General features: G+C 38.9%; 1 protein-coding gene across 1 annotated transcript in view; it reads right to left on the bottom strand.

The window, feature by feature from the left end:
- LOC127372403 (neurexophilin-2) overlaps positions 1-18,161 on the bottom strand; it is a 40,771-nt gene extending 22,610 nt beyond the window's left edge. The window contains exon 1 of the mRNA XM_051416071.1: positions 17,681-18,161. Within this exon, the coding sequence (XP_051272031.1) occupies positions 17,681-17,734 (54 nt within the window). The 5' untranslated portion in view covers positions 17,735-18,161. The remainder of the gene's footprint in view (positions 1-17,680) is intronic.
- Positions 18,162-18,704: the final 543 nt, after the last annotated feature.

The following is an 18,704-nucleotide window of genomic DNA, read 5'->3' as shown; positions in this document are numbered from 1 at the left end:
CTAATTAATTAACTGTAAAACACAAATACATGGCGAAAATAAGGTGGTAAAATACTAACCTTTTAACATGTACACATCATTTTAATGTTGTAGACCATATTGTGTTCTGTCCCATATGAATCTAAAACCTGTTGCCATTCCAGCAGTGTCAGAATGACCACTGTAGGAAGCGCAACTAAGCTTTTCAGATCATCTCATTACAGTTGGCTTTGGCACTGCAGTTTGTTTTTGGTCTTGGTAAAGTTGTTCACAGGCCTCCTTGGACTATCCCAATTAGCTGGCAATTGAAAATTAGACTAATATGATGATTTCTTGATAGTGCCAGAATTATTTCAAATCCTCACAAAGTCAATGTACTATAAAATTATAATTCACACTACTGTATGTGCAAGCTGCTGCATGTATCATCCTAAAATAGAGATTAGAGACTTCTGCAGAATAAAATGCAGTGTGGATTTTTTTCTACAGTGACCTCTACTGCTGTTGCACCACCTCAGCCTTTTCCTTTGATGTTGAGAAGAAACTGATAAATCTTGGAGTCATCCAAATATTGTAACTTCTAGCTGGCTTTCTTAAATACAATACAGTACATACAATAGTCCTGATTGGACAAACCTCATTCTAAGCTGTTAGAAAGTAAGATACAGTAAATGTACTGTACAAATAATAATCAATAAATACTGAATCTGTATTGCTGGGCAGAAGAAAACTGTTGTTGTTATTATTATTGGTTATGTTTTCCTCCACTTTTGTAGAGAAAAACTTGTACTATAAAAGTAAATCACAGCCTCTTGTGGCAAACTGCTTTCAGTTATTTAGCATTTTAGATGATAATAATGCACAGAAAAAAACAGTGGAAAAGAAAATAAGGAGAGTTCATCTACTAAGCTAAAAATAAAAGTTTTCCTTTAATATATGTATATATCGAGTGGCTATTTTAGAATGAATCCTTTATATGGCATAAACATCAGTCTAAAATGCTATGAATAAAAAATATCACCTTATTCCATAAAGACGCACAAGGCACATAACAACAAAAATGAAAAAAAAAGGAGATTAATAAATTAAAATGAATGACAAAGATCTCTGAGAAAACTGTCAGCAGAGCCTCTCGCTGCATAATATTAATGAAACCACTTGTGATGACAAGCTAATTTTACACAAACTCACAGAACGCTGCAGAATATTTTCTAAAATTACTGGTGAGTTCAAAAGTATCATGGAGAGTTTACAAAAAACAATGATGGATTTTAACAGTAACTATATTGTGTATATAAAGCCCAAATATAGCGAGTGCTTGCCAATAATCATAAACCACAATATTTAAAAATTAGCAGTGGTTTAAAAAAATCCTACAAAAACAAACACATGTATCCAAGGATCCCCAAAACATATAAAGTAAAAGTGTAGCACAAATCTACTACTGCACATACAAGTAAAATAACATCTGACACCTGAAGAATTGACATCTTTTTATCAAACATGACAATCAGTGTGATCTATAAAACAAGTATAAAATTATTTGGTAACAGATTGTAATCTTCTTCTTCACAATGAGAAGGAGACACTGGGGTTAGATATATCAATGAAGAACAAGAATGAAATCATTAACTAAACCATTTGGCAACAAAATCCAATCTCTGCTACATCAGATGTGGTAAATGAAAATGGGAGGGTGTGTTGATATCTCAACAAAGAACATTTGTTATTACAGATGAAAATCAATTCTTACCAAAATAGAAATCATTGTAGAGGCAATGTGCATAAAGACACCAGAGATGTTTAGTGCAGCAGTTTCGCTGGTAGGAGGGGTACAAAAAGCATGGTTTAAGACCTTCAAAAACAGAGTATTTGAGAACACACATTACATTTCAAAGCCTTTTGTAATCTGTGTCCTGTAAAAGATAATAACTGGTAGCAGGTAGTGTATCTGATATAGAAATGCAAAAAATGGTGGGGGAGGAATGTGAATTACAGAATTGATATGGGTGTCACAGGGGGGCTTGTGGGAAGCACTGACCTCGTGGATTAAACATCAGAGAAAATTACAAAAAACATTTATCAGCAACATTCATTTGTAAATCTCATTTTAATCTCCATGTGGCAATCTCCAAATAATGCACATCCAGTTAAATACAAATTGCTTTGCCTGATGAGATTTTGTAAGATGTGATAAACCTTGAGGCACACAATAATGTAGGAGCAAAATTTGTGGACACATCATTTTTGATATTACTCTAAGGTTAAGTCCTCAAGTCGATCTCAAGAATGATGTTCAGCTACTAAACTACGCCATAAATCCTGATTGTGCGTCGCCCACGAAGCGAGGGTTTACTCATTCAAGGTCTACACGGGAATTTTTGATACCAGACTACTGCACAGGTACGTATATACACTAGTATGTTTTTTTTTCTAACCTTTTGCCAGTTCTATTTTACAAGGCAAGCAGGTAGTCAATCTCTCACAGATATCTTTTTAATCTCTTTCTTTCTGTCCTTGTGTGTGCATGTGTTTGATTTATGTGGCTCAGCAGGCCATCAGGACACGACGCTGGCCTCTCAATACTCCTCTGTCTGATGTTGCAAGACATGAGCTCACGCTGGCCTCCTTATCTATACTACATGAAAACATCCAAGCACACAGACTGATAGAAGGAAATATAAAGGAAATGAATACCTAGAAAACAAGAAGAGTTGGGAAAACATTTAAGAGGTAGTAGTAAAGGTGGTGAGGGACTGAAGGGAGAACTAAACAAGACATTAGTGCCTCTGTGAGGCTGTGGCGAAGCTGGTGCTTTGAGCTAAATGCCACAAATACACGAGCATGGCACCATGCTTACATTAACAATGTTAACTTGCTGATATTTAGTTTAATGTTTACCATTTTCACAGTCTTAGTTTACAGTGTTAGCACACATTAATTGGCTATTAAACACTAAACATGCAGTGCGGACAAACTGAAATGTTGACCAGATGGTGTTCTAAATAAAGAGTTAGGGGATCAACAAAATTATTACAATTCATCTTGAGGCGAATGCAAACGTGTGAAGTGTACCAAATTGAATGGCAATTTATCTAAAAGTTGCTGAAACACCACTAAAAAAACCCACAAGAGTCAACCTCATGGTAGCATTAGAGAAAAAGTCAGGAGATTAGAAAAGTCATAACAATTAATCATCTGGGCATCATGGATCTGCACAAATGTCATGGCAATCCATCGAGTTATTGTTCAGATATTCAGTCTGAAAGAGGCGGACCAGCCGACATGCCTGTCTTTGTTTAAAATATGCTAGAGCTACATAAGGAAAGTCAACTTAAGGCTAAAATTAATAATGATTTTCAAATGTATTGTTTTTATTGGTGAAAGGAAGATATGTCAATCAAGTCGTGGGAGTTATAGGGGATCCAAAGAAAGAATAAATAATAGTAAAACAAAGCTAAAAATGTCTTTGGAGAACATCATAAATGTTCTTTTAACCATCAGACCGCTGAGTAGGTGTTCGATTGACAGCTGAGCAAACGTGCTGTTGCTTACAAGCTAAGAACAGACAGTGTTTAGCCAGCAATGATACTGAAGAATATGGACACCATTTAGCCTCCAAACTTACCAAAGTTGACATTTGCTTGTAAACTGTTCAATCAACTGTCTAACATGCAAAAGGAGTTTTCTTCTTGTGGCGTTTGCTTGGTAGCTCGTTCAGCAAGCTGAGGTCTAACACAAGAGAACAAGGAGACATAAGCTAGAAAGCTATTGTGGGGTTTGGTTAAAAGTCTGGCTCTTTTTGTGGTATGTAAAAAAAGTGTGTTTGTGGTTTTTTGACATTTTTGTTTTTGTGAATTGGGCATTGTTTTGTCTTCCCACTCTAACTCTGGTGTTGTTTTTTAGGAATGCTTGATTGCTTGTTGTAATGGCAGTTTTTAAGAACCTATACAACCCTTTGACCTGGTCATTGTAAAACCAAACTCAACTGTTAAAGAGGCTATTATATGCATATAACCTTTGTAACCTTGTTTCTAACTGCACTCTATGTCCAAGTAAACAGCGGGATGTCGAGACTTCAGAAGAAAGCCAAGGACATGATCATCTCACCACACTATTTGTCTGTTTACTGTCCCAGAACTCAGGAATGTGTAACTGTGTTAGAGTGACGCTCCAACAGGGATACAACCATACTGCTTCTTCAACTCTTGGCTCTTTCGTGCTTTCACATACAAGAGTGTGTGATGGTTGCGTTGAGACCATTCATGGATGACTTGAATAAAACCTTATAGAAAGACAAGATCATACTTTGTATGCTTTATTTAACAAATTGCCACCACACTTGTATTGGTTGTTCTTTGTAGGAATGTACTTTGTATATAATTATGCAGTCTTATTGTTATTTGTTATAGGAAATGCCTGACAAAGGTTGCTTGACTAAAGTATCTATTTAATAAATTTAGTAAATTACTTGGACTCACTAATTCTTCTACACATTTGCCTGAACACACCTGTGCAAATATCACTTTTCCCATTGATAAGTGTCCCTGTCATCAGATGATAGAGTAGTGACGAATGCTTGGTTTGGTTTGGTTGGTTATATGCAAATTATTATAAAGTAACAGCAGTATTCTTACTGAACAGACTGAACTGAACACACTTTATACACCTATAATATAATATATATATTCCCTTTTTTGGGGGGAAAAAAACAGATCTGTATCCTGTAGCAGAAAAAATCCACACAATTTATTTTCAGTTGGACTTAAAATTCACTAAACATAAAAAATTGGACTGAAAAGTTTGTTAAAAAAATAGAATGAAAGAAATGAGGACGTGTAAAATCCTGCAGTGTGTATAAGACGAGTCAAATGGATCACAGAGCTTGAAAATTAACTTGATTCATTCAAGCGATTAGTCTTTTCATCCCTAAACTGTAGTTAGTTTAACTTCACGCAGTCACTCATGCAACATATTTTACTACAGCAGACATGCACTTAAGGTTATACTGTTGCCAACTTCTCTGCCCAAAGTCATAAGGAGAGGAAGAAGAGTTTGATCAGCATTCCCTGGTTGGTCCTTCAGGGGTTGCGCTGTTCTGCTGTTGCCCTCCTTGTTTATGCTGCATTACATTGTTCACACTCTCCTTGGCTGAACATACAGAAGCACAGCGCTCTGCAGTGAGGTGATCGGCCTCTCGCTGGTGGAACATATGTGTCTGTTTCTCCGCATGTCTCACTGTCTGTCACTTCCTAGACCTTCATTCTCTGTCTGTGTGTTTCTATGGGTGCCACATTATGTCACTGTCACTGACTGGTCATGTCGCTACATGCAGGTTGGGGTCTGGTCCAAGTGTTTGCCGAGGGGAGGGTGACATCTGGTGAGCGAAGTGAACTGAGGCTTCAGGAAACTGTTTCCATCTGCGGTTTTCTAACCAGGACACAGAGAGAAAGCTTTTTCTTTTTGGATATGGGCATGTGTGATCCAGCTGTGACTAAGAATGAGTGATGAGGACTGCAGTTCCAGCTATCTTTTTTTAAGGCTTCCACTGGAATTGATTAAAAAATGTTGAGTTGTTGTTTGATGTTAGCTAGGTAGTTCCGGTGGTAAATAAAGGTTTTAAAATGGAAAGTAATTTTTAGCTACAATGAAATGATGACACTGTAATTTTCGTTGTCAGCAGTTATAAAAAATCTTCCCAATTTACAGGCAGTTGTTATTCCAGCCTAAATCTCACGAGCTCCATTTTGAGTCTGGGCCCTGGACTAATCAGTGACCTAAGAGAATATTATGGTGACAAGTAGAGCTATATTTTGATTCTGAGCACCACTTTCCCACCCCCAGCTCCCGAATTTAAACAGCGGTGCAGGTGTAAAATCAAACATGATTCAGTGACTGCATTGCCTGTATTTTAATCCCCACATATTTATCCAGATGACAGTTTTGGTGAATTGCTGAGGTAAATTGGGACCATATTTTTAGCTTAAACAAAACCAAGAAATTCTCTGAACAAAAATGAAAATGTTTTGTCATTTTAAAAACAACCTATATGTTTTCTGATCTATTGGCATCATGACATTGTATGTCAGTGCTTTACAAAAATAATCTCAAGTTTAATTTAGTTCTGGAGCTTTCAATCGTATCACAGGAAGCTCAGGAGGGTCATGTACTTGTAAATGTTACAAATCTTAATTTTTCTGGGACTTTTTGTCAATGTTGGCTTTTCTTTTAAAAAACAATTTCACCTAAAGGTCATTGGTTAAGGTAATGGGAAAGATAGTGATCATGGAGAGAGGATGCAAACTGCAGTTTCTACACCTTAACAATCCACCCCATCCTCTTCCTTCAGAGGTTTTGAGGCGCTAAAACAACATCACACTACTTATGTGATTGATTCCAAGAAAGAATAGTTATTACTTGCATAAACATTAAAGGTTGCTTGTCAGGAAAATGTAAAACTGCGATTGTTTTAAGTGTCAGAACAATCAATCTTGTCTGATATGACAGGACCTTCTAATATCTTTACTTTTATTCTGACTAGTTCGAATGAACCATTGAGTTGTATGGAGAAACTAATTATATATATCTACAATTCAGTTTTCAGAAAAGTGAATGTTCTGACTAGCCAAACACCAACTGAGTGATGTGTTCATCCATTAAGGTTGCAAATTATCTATCCATTGTTTAAGGTGGATCCAATCATCCGCAACCAGCAGACTCTAACCAAAACAAACACATAGCGAGCCCTGTCAGACTGCAGTGAGTGAACAAAATTAGTTTCTACAAGCCTACTCACACATTAGTAACATCCTCACAGGCAGCTACAAGCCTTCAAAATATATAATGCCCTTGTTCAGAATCAGTAATAACATCAAAGGCATAAAGTAGTAACATGCATGTCAAGGTCCTCTAACACACGCTGACAGTTAAGCTCTGCATGAGGAGTATAATGAAATTTGCCAAAGTGAGGGGAGTTGAGATGTGAGATGATTTTCTGATGTTCCTATTTGCCCACACAGCCTCGAGTTCAGTTTGCTCTGTACTCCTCTCCTTCCTTAGCCCTGACCTAGACTCCCTCCCCAGCAACCTCCTTTGGGCCAATTTGGACCAAGTTAAAGGAGGGAAAGTCTACCCTCGCTGCCTCCGCACGCACCAGGCCTTCCCTCTTGCCATCAATCTCCCCATCCCCCCTGCTTCTTCATTGCTCAGGCTAATTAACTAAAAACCAAGCAGAGATTTTATATAATTCAGCAGCGAGAACTGCCATGTCTTGATCCAGAAACACCCAGAGAGAAACATGGTGACTTGAGCCAGAAACCACCAGGAGAGGAAAAAGGAAAAATAAACCACCAGCACAAGCTATGAGAGCACACAAGGAGCTGGAAGCTGAAACTATGAAATTCTCCTCACATATTTTATTTCTTCCAGGGCTACATTTTAATCAGACACACTGGCAAAGTAGTTGTGGGCCGGGCATGACCAGTATCAAGGCGGGGGGAGCAGGGGAGAGGAGGAAGAGGAAAGAGCATGTGAGAAGAGAAATGGGGCGATGGACTGAAAGATAGAGCCTCGATTGTGAAGGTTTTGACGGGCAGGTGGCAGGTGAGAGAGGTGTAAGATGAAAGACAGTGAGAGAGAGAAAGACAGAGAAATGACTGAGAGAAATGCGAGGGATCTGTGACCAAGTGGTTCTGGGGAGTGCTCGCTTTTCCACCGAAATCTCCTGACCACTCTCCATTAAGCTCCAGTCCCAATATATAAAGAAAGTTTTGACGTGAGCAAACAGTCCACAGGGAAGAAATCCCCAAAAATAACAGCTTGTGCAAATACATTGTCCTGCTTTCATCTTAATAATGCATCCCATGTAGCTCCCGAGATCCTGAAAGGAACAAACAAGAATGCAAACGAGACTCCTTTATTACATGTCTTCTTAAAAAACAACATCAAATCCCCAAGATTCTTGTATTTCCAGTGGATTTCCGCAGGATGTGTTATTTATTAATACAGCGGGATTGCCGAGGGTTTAGTGCATACTGAGGCTTACCAAAGGGGTCACCGTTCTAGCTAGGTTACCTACGTCTTTTCCTTTTTTTTATTCTCTCACCCTGCTTCAGTTCTCCAATAAATTCAATGCATGTCTGAATTAATGCATTACAAGCCATGGTGGAGATATTAAAAAATGATAAAAACTAATCCCTTCTCCACAGTCCCATCTGTGGCAGGGTCCTCACACTGAGCTGACCCTGAGCGTTCTCTCCCGTCTGCACTATGAGTTATGATATTTGGTGTCGCTTGGATTACACTTTAATATTTCATTACATGCACAAAATCCGTTTCTATATATCTCCCCTAGGTGTGTCACTATTAATCATAAGACATTGTGAAAACCCAAGGCTGTCTAATACCTTCTAACTATGTGTGCTACACTCAAATACAAATATTTTGTGCATTATATATAGACGTACACCCGTCACAACATACACACACACACACACACACAAACTGTTGTTTTCTTAAGATTCTGCAACATTTCAGCGCTCTGTGTGAGACCACGTTCAGTTCACATGCTTGTCTCTTGCATCAGTAAACACACGTGAACGTATCAGAATACACACTGCTATATTAAATAGCTAAAGTATGAAGCACAGTGTGTGTTTTCTCCCAGGGGGGGCTGCAACGTGTTGACCACGGGCAGCAGCGTTATGCCGTAACTGGTGGCCCCCGCCGAGAACCGAGCTACTCATCATGTATGTATGAAACAAACACAGTGCCCATCATCAGGAGCCAAGCGTCCATTCTGATGTGATTTATTTCCAAAGCTTGACTCTGCTCCTCGCAGCCAGAAAAAGAGAGAGAGAGCGAGATTAACACACTGCTCACATCACGAAGATGACTGGGGACCTCTCAAAGTGGAACAACACCAGTAGAGCAATCTAAAGTAGGGCTGACCACTTCACACCCAGAGTCGCCCTCTTCTGCTTTATTTATTAAGTCATGCAAAAGAGGACAACAACAACAAAACCCCAGTGGAGGTTCAGGCAAACCGATAGTTGAATACATTACTAAAGAAAAGAAACAAAAAACACCGCCTCTGAAGCAGCAGTGTTTTGATTGGCAATATTTTTTTCAAAGCAGTGCCAGTCGGAGACCTGAGTGTCAGTAGCGCTGTACTTACTTTGAGCTAGAAGCTATTGCTCGCAATATGTTCATTGTCTTAGTTTGACATGACTTGACATGCTAACGTTTCCTAATCAGCACCAAACACAAAGTTTTGCAGGTATTCGGTCATAAATCACAGTACTTGAAACAATTTTGATCTGATGATGGCACCATATGAAAAGTTAAGGCATCACCAATACTATAACAATTAATTCCGACAGGATATAAATGTTTGTACCAAATTTATCTAAAGGCTGTCGAGATATTTCACCAAACACCAAATATTTTCATTTCCTCTGAGGAAAAGTTAGTGGATCACCAAAAGTTATGGGATCATGAATATGTGTATGAAATGTAAGCTCAAATCCTTCCAGTAGTTCTTGAGACATTTGGTCTGGATGAAAGTGGAGGACCAACTGACTGACATTGCCATCCATAGAGCTCTGCCACTGCCATGGATAAAAACAAGCAGTCACACATTGCCTAAATAAAATACAGCCTGAAACTGGAAGAGAAATATCTAACTCATTAACTATCTGACCAAACAGTTACTAAACAATATTATAAATCTGACATTCAGTTATAATTACAGTGCATTGGAGTTGGTACCAAAGGTTGGACACTCAGCCCTATCTAGTAAATAACTCCTGCACAAAACATCAAGAAGCCCAAATATTCAAAACAATGAATTCAAACATTTTGGTCTCACTCTGAGTTAAAATTGAAAAAGTGATGGATGAAGTTGTGGAGCTTCCCCCTGCCCTTCCCCTCTGTTCAGGACATGGTGCAGTGATGGATGTCTGCCCTCTGAGCAGACAGCATTACAGGGCCATGACACACCCAGTTGTAATGTCCGCTTATCGGCTTCAGCTAAGTGTTCATTTTCTCCCCTCCACCTCAATGGTAATTGTTGTGTAAAAGAGCTAAGATAAGCTCTTCGTCTATCACACCTTGGTCCTGACAACATGAACGATCGGGTACCATGCATTTCTTAATTTTGCCTCTTGAATGTATACGTGCATGTATGCCTGTACTTGGGGGCAATTTTTATCATAGCTCCAGACTATGCTTGCACGTCTATGTCACATATCTTTGCAGCAAACAGATTACGAGTAATATCTTCAAATTGATTCCTTTTCAGGCGTTATCGTTTTTTCAGACATTCCCTTTTTTTGCCCCCCACAACTCCTCTCAGGGAGCAATTTTCTATAGTCGCTCCATAAGGCTTGGTGAGTCATACACAGTACTATTGTAATAATGGTAGCACATCTATTGAGGTAGGCGGAGAAGCATTAAAATGCTGTGTGAGTGTGTGTTCTGCAGTGTGAGTAGAGCTCAGCTCAAGACAGATCAGGTGTGGTTATCTTGACCTGGACCTCCATATTATGCTTTGCCTGCTTTGCCCTCATCCTCCTTCCCTTCCCTTCAGGAGAGACAGTAAGACAGAGAGCAAACAGAGGATACAGAGAAGACACAGAGTCAGAATAAAGGCCTACAAGGATACGAAAACTAGAACAATGAGAAATTCTCACAGACTTCCTGCTCACGTTCTATCATCCCAACCCACCAAAAATCTCCCAACAATCTCCGTCATCACCACCTCCTCCTTCACCTCGCAAGCTGGCAGTTACATAGAGAGCTGTGTCGGAGGCTGGACGGTGGATCAGGCGCTGAGATGTGAGACCCTCTTGGGATTGAGGCAACAGCTGTGCACAGGCCTTCGTCTCCAGATTATCCTGGCAGCGAAACCCGGGTTGCATGGTCTGATGTGGAGCCCAGTGTTCTGCTTCTTTCTCTGTCTGGCCGTGTTTTCACTGTAGCTCTAATTCTTGCAACAGGTCAGGGTTTGTTTGTCCTTATGTTAAAGCTTGTGCTGTTGAAACACTGATGGACGACCAGCCTGTACTGTAAATGCATTTTGACACGTAATCATCTCAGCTGCTGCCTGAGCCAAGTTCAGGATGGTAGAAATAACTGATTTATATTTGTAGCGCTTTATTCAAAAATAGAGTAGTGGGAATATTCACTATTAAAAACTATAACCACAGTTATGTCTGCTATACATTTGGCACCTAATTCATTATGAGTGCTTAATATTGTTCAATTCACTTCAAAAATGTTAAGATTTAAAGTAGAGTACAACTTAAAGCCTTCATTGATTGTCTCTTTTAGCAATACTTGAAAATATCTGATCACATTTACTATACTATACTTATATATACATTTATACATTACTGTAGCTAGTTTATAATTCTACACTACATCACTACATGTTACAGCAAATATTGCCACTAAGTTAATTTTACAGCAAGTTATTAAAGATCTAAATACTCCTTATACCACTGTCTTTTAATTATTATTTGTTAAACGAGTGGCACCACACATTGTTATAATATTTGATGTGTTGAGAGTTTAAGATTTATTTATTAACTAGATTCAGCTTCCCCTACCAACCAAATCATTTTAAAACAGTGCTACACATTGGTTTTATATTCTTCAGCTAAAGCGTCACTTTTACCTTCTGAAAGACACAAAATGTATTCACATCACAGTTTGGCAGCCTTGACATTGTACACAGATATTTTGTATACTTATTTGGTTGGGCAAAAATAAGGTGGAAAAAAATAATTTGACATTGCAGTGTTTTGATTAGGCTTTATATAACTAAAGTAACTACCCAATTCTCAACTATGTGCAGCCACTTAAATGCTCCAGTTTCTGCATAATTTAGATTTTTCATCCTGACAGTTAAATGTGACAAGTTTTATATGCAGGCACCTTGATAAGAGCTTTTTTCTTCGCAAGAACTTTCCTTTTGTTCCACCGATTTCAAAATTACACAGAACTTCATTGACTTTAATTCAGCCAGTAAAGGTAATAAATCGTATACAAAATCAATGGAAACATATTTTGTTGTATCTGAACACTGCCATCTTGCTGTCAACTGTTACTGTATAAAATAAATACTGTTTACCGTTTTATATTAAGCTTTGTGGAACACCACAAGAGCCCAAATGAGACAGGAGGGCACGTTTTTATTCAAGTTGGTTGCTTCTGCTCTTCTGATTTCCATTTTCTTTCCAACATAAAAGCTTCTACCAATCGCCAATGTTATTTGCAGTTATGTGAAAGCCCACCATCTGGCATTCACAACTTAGTTCAATCCAAACCAAAGCAAGACTCTTCTGACAGCTGGAGGCTAGTTTGTAAAATTAAACAGAAAAATGTACTTTATTTTTAACAAAATCCTTTCTTTTCTTACTGTGAGTACCTTGTCCTGTTTAAAAAAGCATTTCTTTCAAAATAACTATGAAAAACAGCTAAGACCAGGGATAAGAGGAGAGCAAATATCTCCAGACTGACTGACAGACTGCGGGAAATCAGCAATAACATCAATTATTCCACCGTACAACTGTGCATAACAGGAGATGGTACCAACAGGGTGAGTGGAGGCTGCCAACAGATCATTTAACTGTGCTGAGTTTCATGAAATTGTTGCAATAATTTCCCTGATGGTGGCGCTACAAAAACTAAATAAATACCAAAGGGCCAAAATGAGACAGGAACACAGGAAAAGCTCCTGTGTGCATTTCACAAACAGTGTAATTTCATAATCTCAGCAAATGGCACTGAACTAATACGTGAAGGACTCAAATTCTAGATTGAATCTTTGTATTCTGCTCCCAATAAACTGAACTACATCCAAAATGTAGCACAGACTGATGGACTTTTGACGGATCAGTAGGCCCAGATTTGGACCTAGTTCTAATTTGGGTCTTGATTTTAAGAAGTTTAAGGAAGCAACCCTTAAATTAGTTCCAAAGTCACTTACATGTGACAGTGAAAACACCACAGTTTCTCTTTTCAGCTGTTTCCTGTGTGCCTAAAGAAGTGTGATGTGTCTCAGCATTTAAACCTGAGACACATCTGCTCTGCTCCAGACTGATTAGGAAGGAGCTGGTTGGAGAAAAAACGTGAAGAAGCGACTTCAGTAAATGAGTGAATGAGTTAATGTGTGTAGCATATTTACTTTCAAGTGGCTGGACATGAAAAGTCTGCTCCTTTATTTACCTCACCTCGTCCTCTAATATATTTTGTGCTTTTTGAACACTTCCGATAGCACTTTGAGATTTATTTGAATTAAATCTATTTTAGACATGAAATTGATCCTATACCCCTTATTCACTCTCCTCTTGTCTTTCTCCCAGCAACTATTAGGTTAATAGCAATGAGGCACAGGGCCAGAATGAGAGGAGGTTGATACGGGGCCAGAATACGTTTTATTAAACTTACATGTTGTTTCCTCTGCACTGAAAGTGACAGAAAATACAAAACCCTTGAAATTAATTAGAGAACTGTTGAGTTACACAGTTTGAATGCAAATTCCAATGCTGTGGTTACAGTAGAAGGCCATCACACAAAATAATACAAAAGATAGGACTCACACAGCACAATGTTTAAGTACTAGGTACTGTATGTGCCTACTGTCCCTACTGTAGCTCTGTGGCAATCAGTGGTGGAATGTAACAACATACAACTACCCAACTGTACATAAAATGTTTAAAATCATCTTTTCCTCAAACAACTACAGAAGTAAAATCCTACGTACACATGAATGCATCAGTAAAAATAATCAAAACACATATAATAAAGTAACACTCACAGGGGGTACGTTGTCTGCATTACAATACAGTGTGGCATAAATTTTTACTTAAGCATCTAACTTCCACCACACATTTTGAAATCACGATCGAGAGCAATTTAAAATAAATAAATAAGTAGAGATGAGCGTGCATTTGCTATGCATGAATAGTAGCTGAATCTCTGACCCAGGAACACCTTTAACTTCCGCATATCAAACATGAACAGGTGGCTCCAACAGGAAGAGAACCAAACACCCTCAACAGGCCTGTTCACTAGTAAGAGCAGCAGCAGCAGCATGTTCACGCTCCTGAATAGGTTTCTCTTCCTTTGTGCTTTAAAAATAATACCATCGCCTTATCAATAATTTCAGACATAATGCTACCTTTCTTGAAACTTCAAGTGTAGTTGAGCTGTCAGTCAAACAGAGGGTGCACACATTGTTTGTAATTGAGCTTTGTGCACCACAGTGTTCATTTTTCTGCCTGTTTTTTGCCTCTTTTATTATAACTGGAACTGGATTGAACTGGATCTTAAAACTGGAGAATTATAATATTATTCTGCAGTTATTATAGATACCCAACTTTGTTTTAAATAATAATAAAGTTTTAATTTCAAACCACCAAGAATTATGTGAAAGTCCACAGACCTACATGAGCTCTATAACATGAACAGTGGTGACAGATGGTTGTGCAAAGCAGAGCCTACATGTCTATAATGATGTTTTATTTTACATTAGTCTAAAATATGTGACATCTTCACACCGTTAAATTAAATTTCCCTCTCCTTAAGGCTAATACAAAGCCTGAGGTGGAACTATTCACTGCACCAAGCAAGTGATAACTCATTTTAAAAGTAATGGCTTGTCAAAAATGGGGCATAGGGCTGTTGAAAGGGGAGAAAACAAATTAAATAAAAATGGATCGTTGCTTAACCTTAAGCAAACCATGTTAGAATCCATTAAAATACTGCATGAATCCAAGCTTTTTTTTTAGGTTAAAGAATGCTTTGATCTCTGGGAACAATTTCAGAGGCAATAGATATACAGTAATGTGATTGCTTCTGTCATCATGATTCAACAGATTACATATCTAATCAGTTTGTGAACAGAGAATATCATTTGCAGAGATTACAGACCAGTGGTGTCTCCTGCCTGTTGAAACTGGGCCGTTTGACAGTTTAGATGATCCACAGATGGACAGATGGATGGACAGCGAGTGGGAGAGAAACCACCAACCACCTGGTTTAATCTGTGGTGGAACAAACATCCGATCCTGCTGATCCTGATGGCTTTGATTTTTTTTCTGTATCCCCCCCCCGCAATAGCGCAAATAAGTGCATAACGTGTGGGCACGAAGAGGCAAGAAGACACACTCAGTTGTGTTTCTCACACACATTTTTACCAGGACAGAGACTGTACTGAAATGCAAAGCTATGCAGAATATATAAGACATGATTGCAAAGGAAGTAGGACTATACATAATGAAATTAAAGTGACTCAGTTGCTGTAATATCCCTGGGGTATATAGCTAGTTGTTTTATGGGGGGAGATAAGAGGATTTTGTCAGGTTGAGATGCCGGCTAATGCTATTGTTCCTACTGGGAGCATAAAACAGCAAAGAAGCTTTTCACACATCTTTTCTTCTTTTGTAGTGCTGTTACTGTAGATATCATTTCAAAGCACAAGGTGGAAAAAATTATAATATTGCAGCTTTGGACATCATATGCAAGAAACGCAATTATTATTTATTTTTACACAAATGTAAGAACCCACCCACAAAATGTTCTTATCCAAGCGTGTAAACACAGATTCATTTTTCAGAACAGTTTGACAATAATCTGTAAAATACGTTTTAAGTTTTTAATGCGGACAGAAAATATAAATGAGTTTGAAGATATCGTGCAAGGATTCTCATCCTTTCTCACTTTGTCTCCCCGTCTCCTCCTCTTCTCTCACTTATGCACTTACACATGTACTTAAACAGGCCTCTAAGTTACTGTAAATGGCTACTAAAGGGTGGGTTTTGTTCAAGGAGACCATGAAATTAAGTTAGAGGATGGTTAATGTTACCTTTTCTTCCTTCCGCTCCGCTGACTTCCTCTCCTCTCTTTCCTCCTCTCTGTTCAGTGAATATTTCACCTGCCTTCACTTCTTCACCGCCTCTTTTACCACTAATCTCTCAAGCTAATAGTTCTCCCAAGGATGTAACTTGTCATATTATGTCAGCAAAATCACTGTGTCATCTACGCTGCACAGTTGTTATAAACAAACTTGCATCCCCCCTTACTCCTCAGAAAAAAAAGAAAAGAAACACCATCCAACACAATTTCAAATGGCACATTACTGAAAAGCGTGGCTGATATAATCTAATACCAAGTCGATCCTAATACTTGAACCTGAGTTGCACTCTCATGAGGAGCAGAGCGGTTCCACTTTGGAGGAGGAATGATTTGCATTCAATCTTCAAAAGAAGCGTGGATGTTATTACCTGTCACAATGTAACCTAACCCCAATCTGCCAGCAGCCAACAGGGTGTTTTTAAAAACACATGCCAAACTCCCTCCCGCCCCTGTCACCATTTCTTTTGTTTTTGAGAGACTGCCGGATACTGTGGGCCACTAAGCAAATCGGATAGCAGTGAAGGTTCCCGTCCACTCCCTCAGCTCTGTACAGTCCAAACACTACAGTTTGTCACTTGCATCAAGTGATGTTCCTCTGCTACGAACACTTGTTTTACGCCCTCTGGGCTGATTTCTGGGACTTGTAAAAATGGCAAATTAAAAAGTCTTTCAAACCTCTGGCTTTAACAGTGTCAGGGTTTTTTTTTCTCCTTTTTTTTTTTTGGGTATTTGTAGATATTGTAAGTGGTTTTAATAAAAAGCAGTGAGGGTAAACTGATCCATAATGGAAGAGGAGGACAAAAGAGAGGAAAGGAACAGGAAGGAGGAGGAAAATGAAGGAGTCAGAGGTGAGGAAGAGGAGGATCATGGTGAAAGGGCATGTTTTTATTCCCTTTCATTTCTTGCTGAGGCTGAAGACATACTGAGTACAGATGGTGTGTATCTGCTGGGACAGACAGCCCTCTATTGTATTCTGTTGCATTGTATTGCATTGTATTCTGTTATGTGTGGATGTTTGTATATAATAACTACATTATTACTGTCAGTGTAAAGCAATCAGGAATACACTCTAATATAATGCGCAAACAGCCAAAAGATGAATGTGCGCGCACATACATACATGCACGCACGTACGCACGCATTTAACCACACACAATCAGCAGCTGCAGCAGCATCAGAGCCAAACTAGGCGTACAAACTCTTTGCCATAGCGATGCCGAGATAATAAAACAAGCCACGGGCGTGTTTAACTTCTGAAGAAAAATTAGAGGAAGTTGCTGGGAGCGCAAATAGATAAATAGATAAAGGGGGGGGTGCTTAACTGGGAGTAAAGGGGAAACGCTCCGACAGCAGAAATCTGCGCGCTTGGAGATCAGGCAAAAGTCGCCCAGCCGTTTATTCAAACTAACAAAACAAGATTAAGTCAAAAAAATACGCCTACTGCGGTTTGTTTGTAGTCTAAACCGCTGTTCTGAACTTTAAATCAAGTTCCAGATTTTATCGAAATCCCGCAAATACAGTTGAAATACGGCACAATCAAAAGGAAAGGAAATCTCCAGGTCCCGCTGCGTCTGATATCGATTTTAAAAAATCTTTATGTGACCAGATAAAAACGTTATTGGACATTCTTTTCAAATTAGTGATTTCTAGGAAACTGACCCTCTGAAAGGGAGAAGGCAGGTGTTTCTCTCCAAGCGCAGCGCCCACACATCTCGGTTGGTTGGAAATAATAAGGTTTTTATTAAGGGTTTTTTCCCCCTCAGGATGATAATAAACTCACCTTCTGTAGGATCCACTGGCAGAGGAGAACTATGGTCCAACCGAGAACCTGCATGTCACCTTCCTTATAGCGGACCACCCCGAAAAACTACACGTCTCCCCGGCTGAACATATAAAGACACACCGCGGAATCCAAGCAAGATCCAAGCAAGCAGGCAGGCGACAAGTAAAAAGTATTAGGAAAGCAGGAAAACACGCGTAAAGTTGTGTGTTTGTTCAGTCAGTGTCACAGTGGTTTCTGTAGGGAAACTTTGAGCGGTGGCATCAGTTTCTCTGGTCCGCCTCAGGTGGCACATCCATGCTGTCTGCCTCCGCTCATGCTGGACGTTTGCTGGAAGTTTGCGCGGAGACGAAGTCAGTTTGAAGGCTGGAAGCAAAGAGGGGATTTCAGTGAAGATCATCAGCGCTTCTTGTGTTTTGGGATACTGACTGGTTGATTTAGAGAGATGAGATTTCCCTCTCTCTCTTTCTCTAACTCCCCTCCCCTCTCTCTCTCTCTCTCTCTCTCTCTCTTTCTCTCTGTCCATGCGCGCGTCACGGCGCACAGCAGCTCTCCTTTATTGGCAACCACACTGACCGCAACTGTATGTATAAAATGTTGTCCTGTCAATGTTTAGATAATGAGGTCACTGTTCTCCTCTAAGTAATCAGAGAGGACGTAAAGAATTATGTTTCAGACTCTTTAAAGTTAGTCTGTAACCAGGGAAAGTAAATGGTTGGCTCAAAATATGACTTTTAGATGCATTCATTGTTTAAGTATTAACTATTACTGGATCTAGAGGAAACTTATTAGCAATTATTTTCATTACTAATCAATTCAAGCTAAAATTTTAATTTTAATTTTAATTTTTTTAATTTCCTGCTTCCAGCTTCACAAATGTGAGGATTTACTGATTTTCTTTTCGTATATACGATGGTACATTGAATATATTTGGGGTTTCATTGATGGTTGGACAAAACAACCAATTGTTTGTGTGACATGTAATGAAAATAATGGTCATTATTTGCAGCCCTCATTTTACATT

This window comes from Dicentrarchus labrax, unplaced genomic scaffold (genome assembly GCF_905237075.1).
Source record: "Dicentrarchus labrax unplaced genomic scaffold, dlabrax2021, whole genome shotgun sequence".
NCBI classification, from domain to species: domain Eukaryota; kingdom Metazoa; phylum Chordata; class Actinopteri; family Moronidae; genus Dicentrarchus; species Dicentrarchus labrax.
Note: the sequence above shows the minus strand (reverse complement) of the source record. Positions and strands in the feature narration are given on the sequence as shown.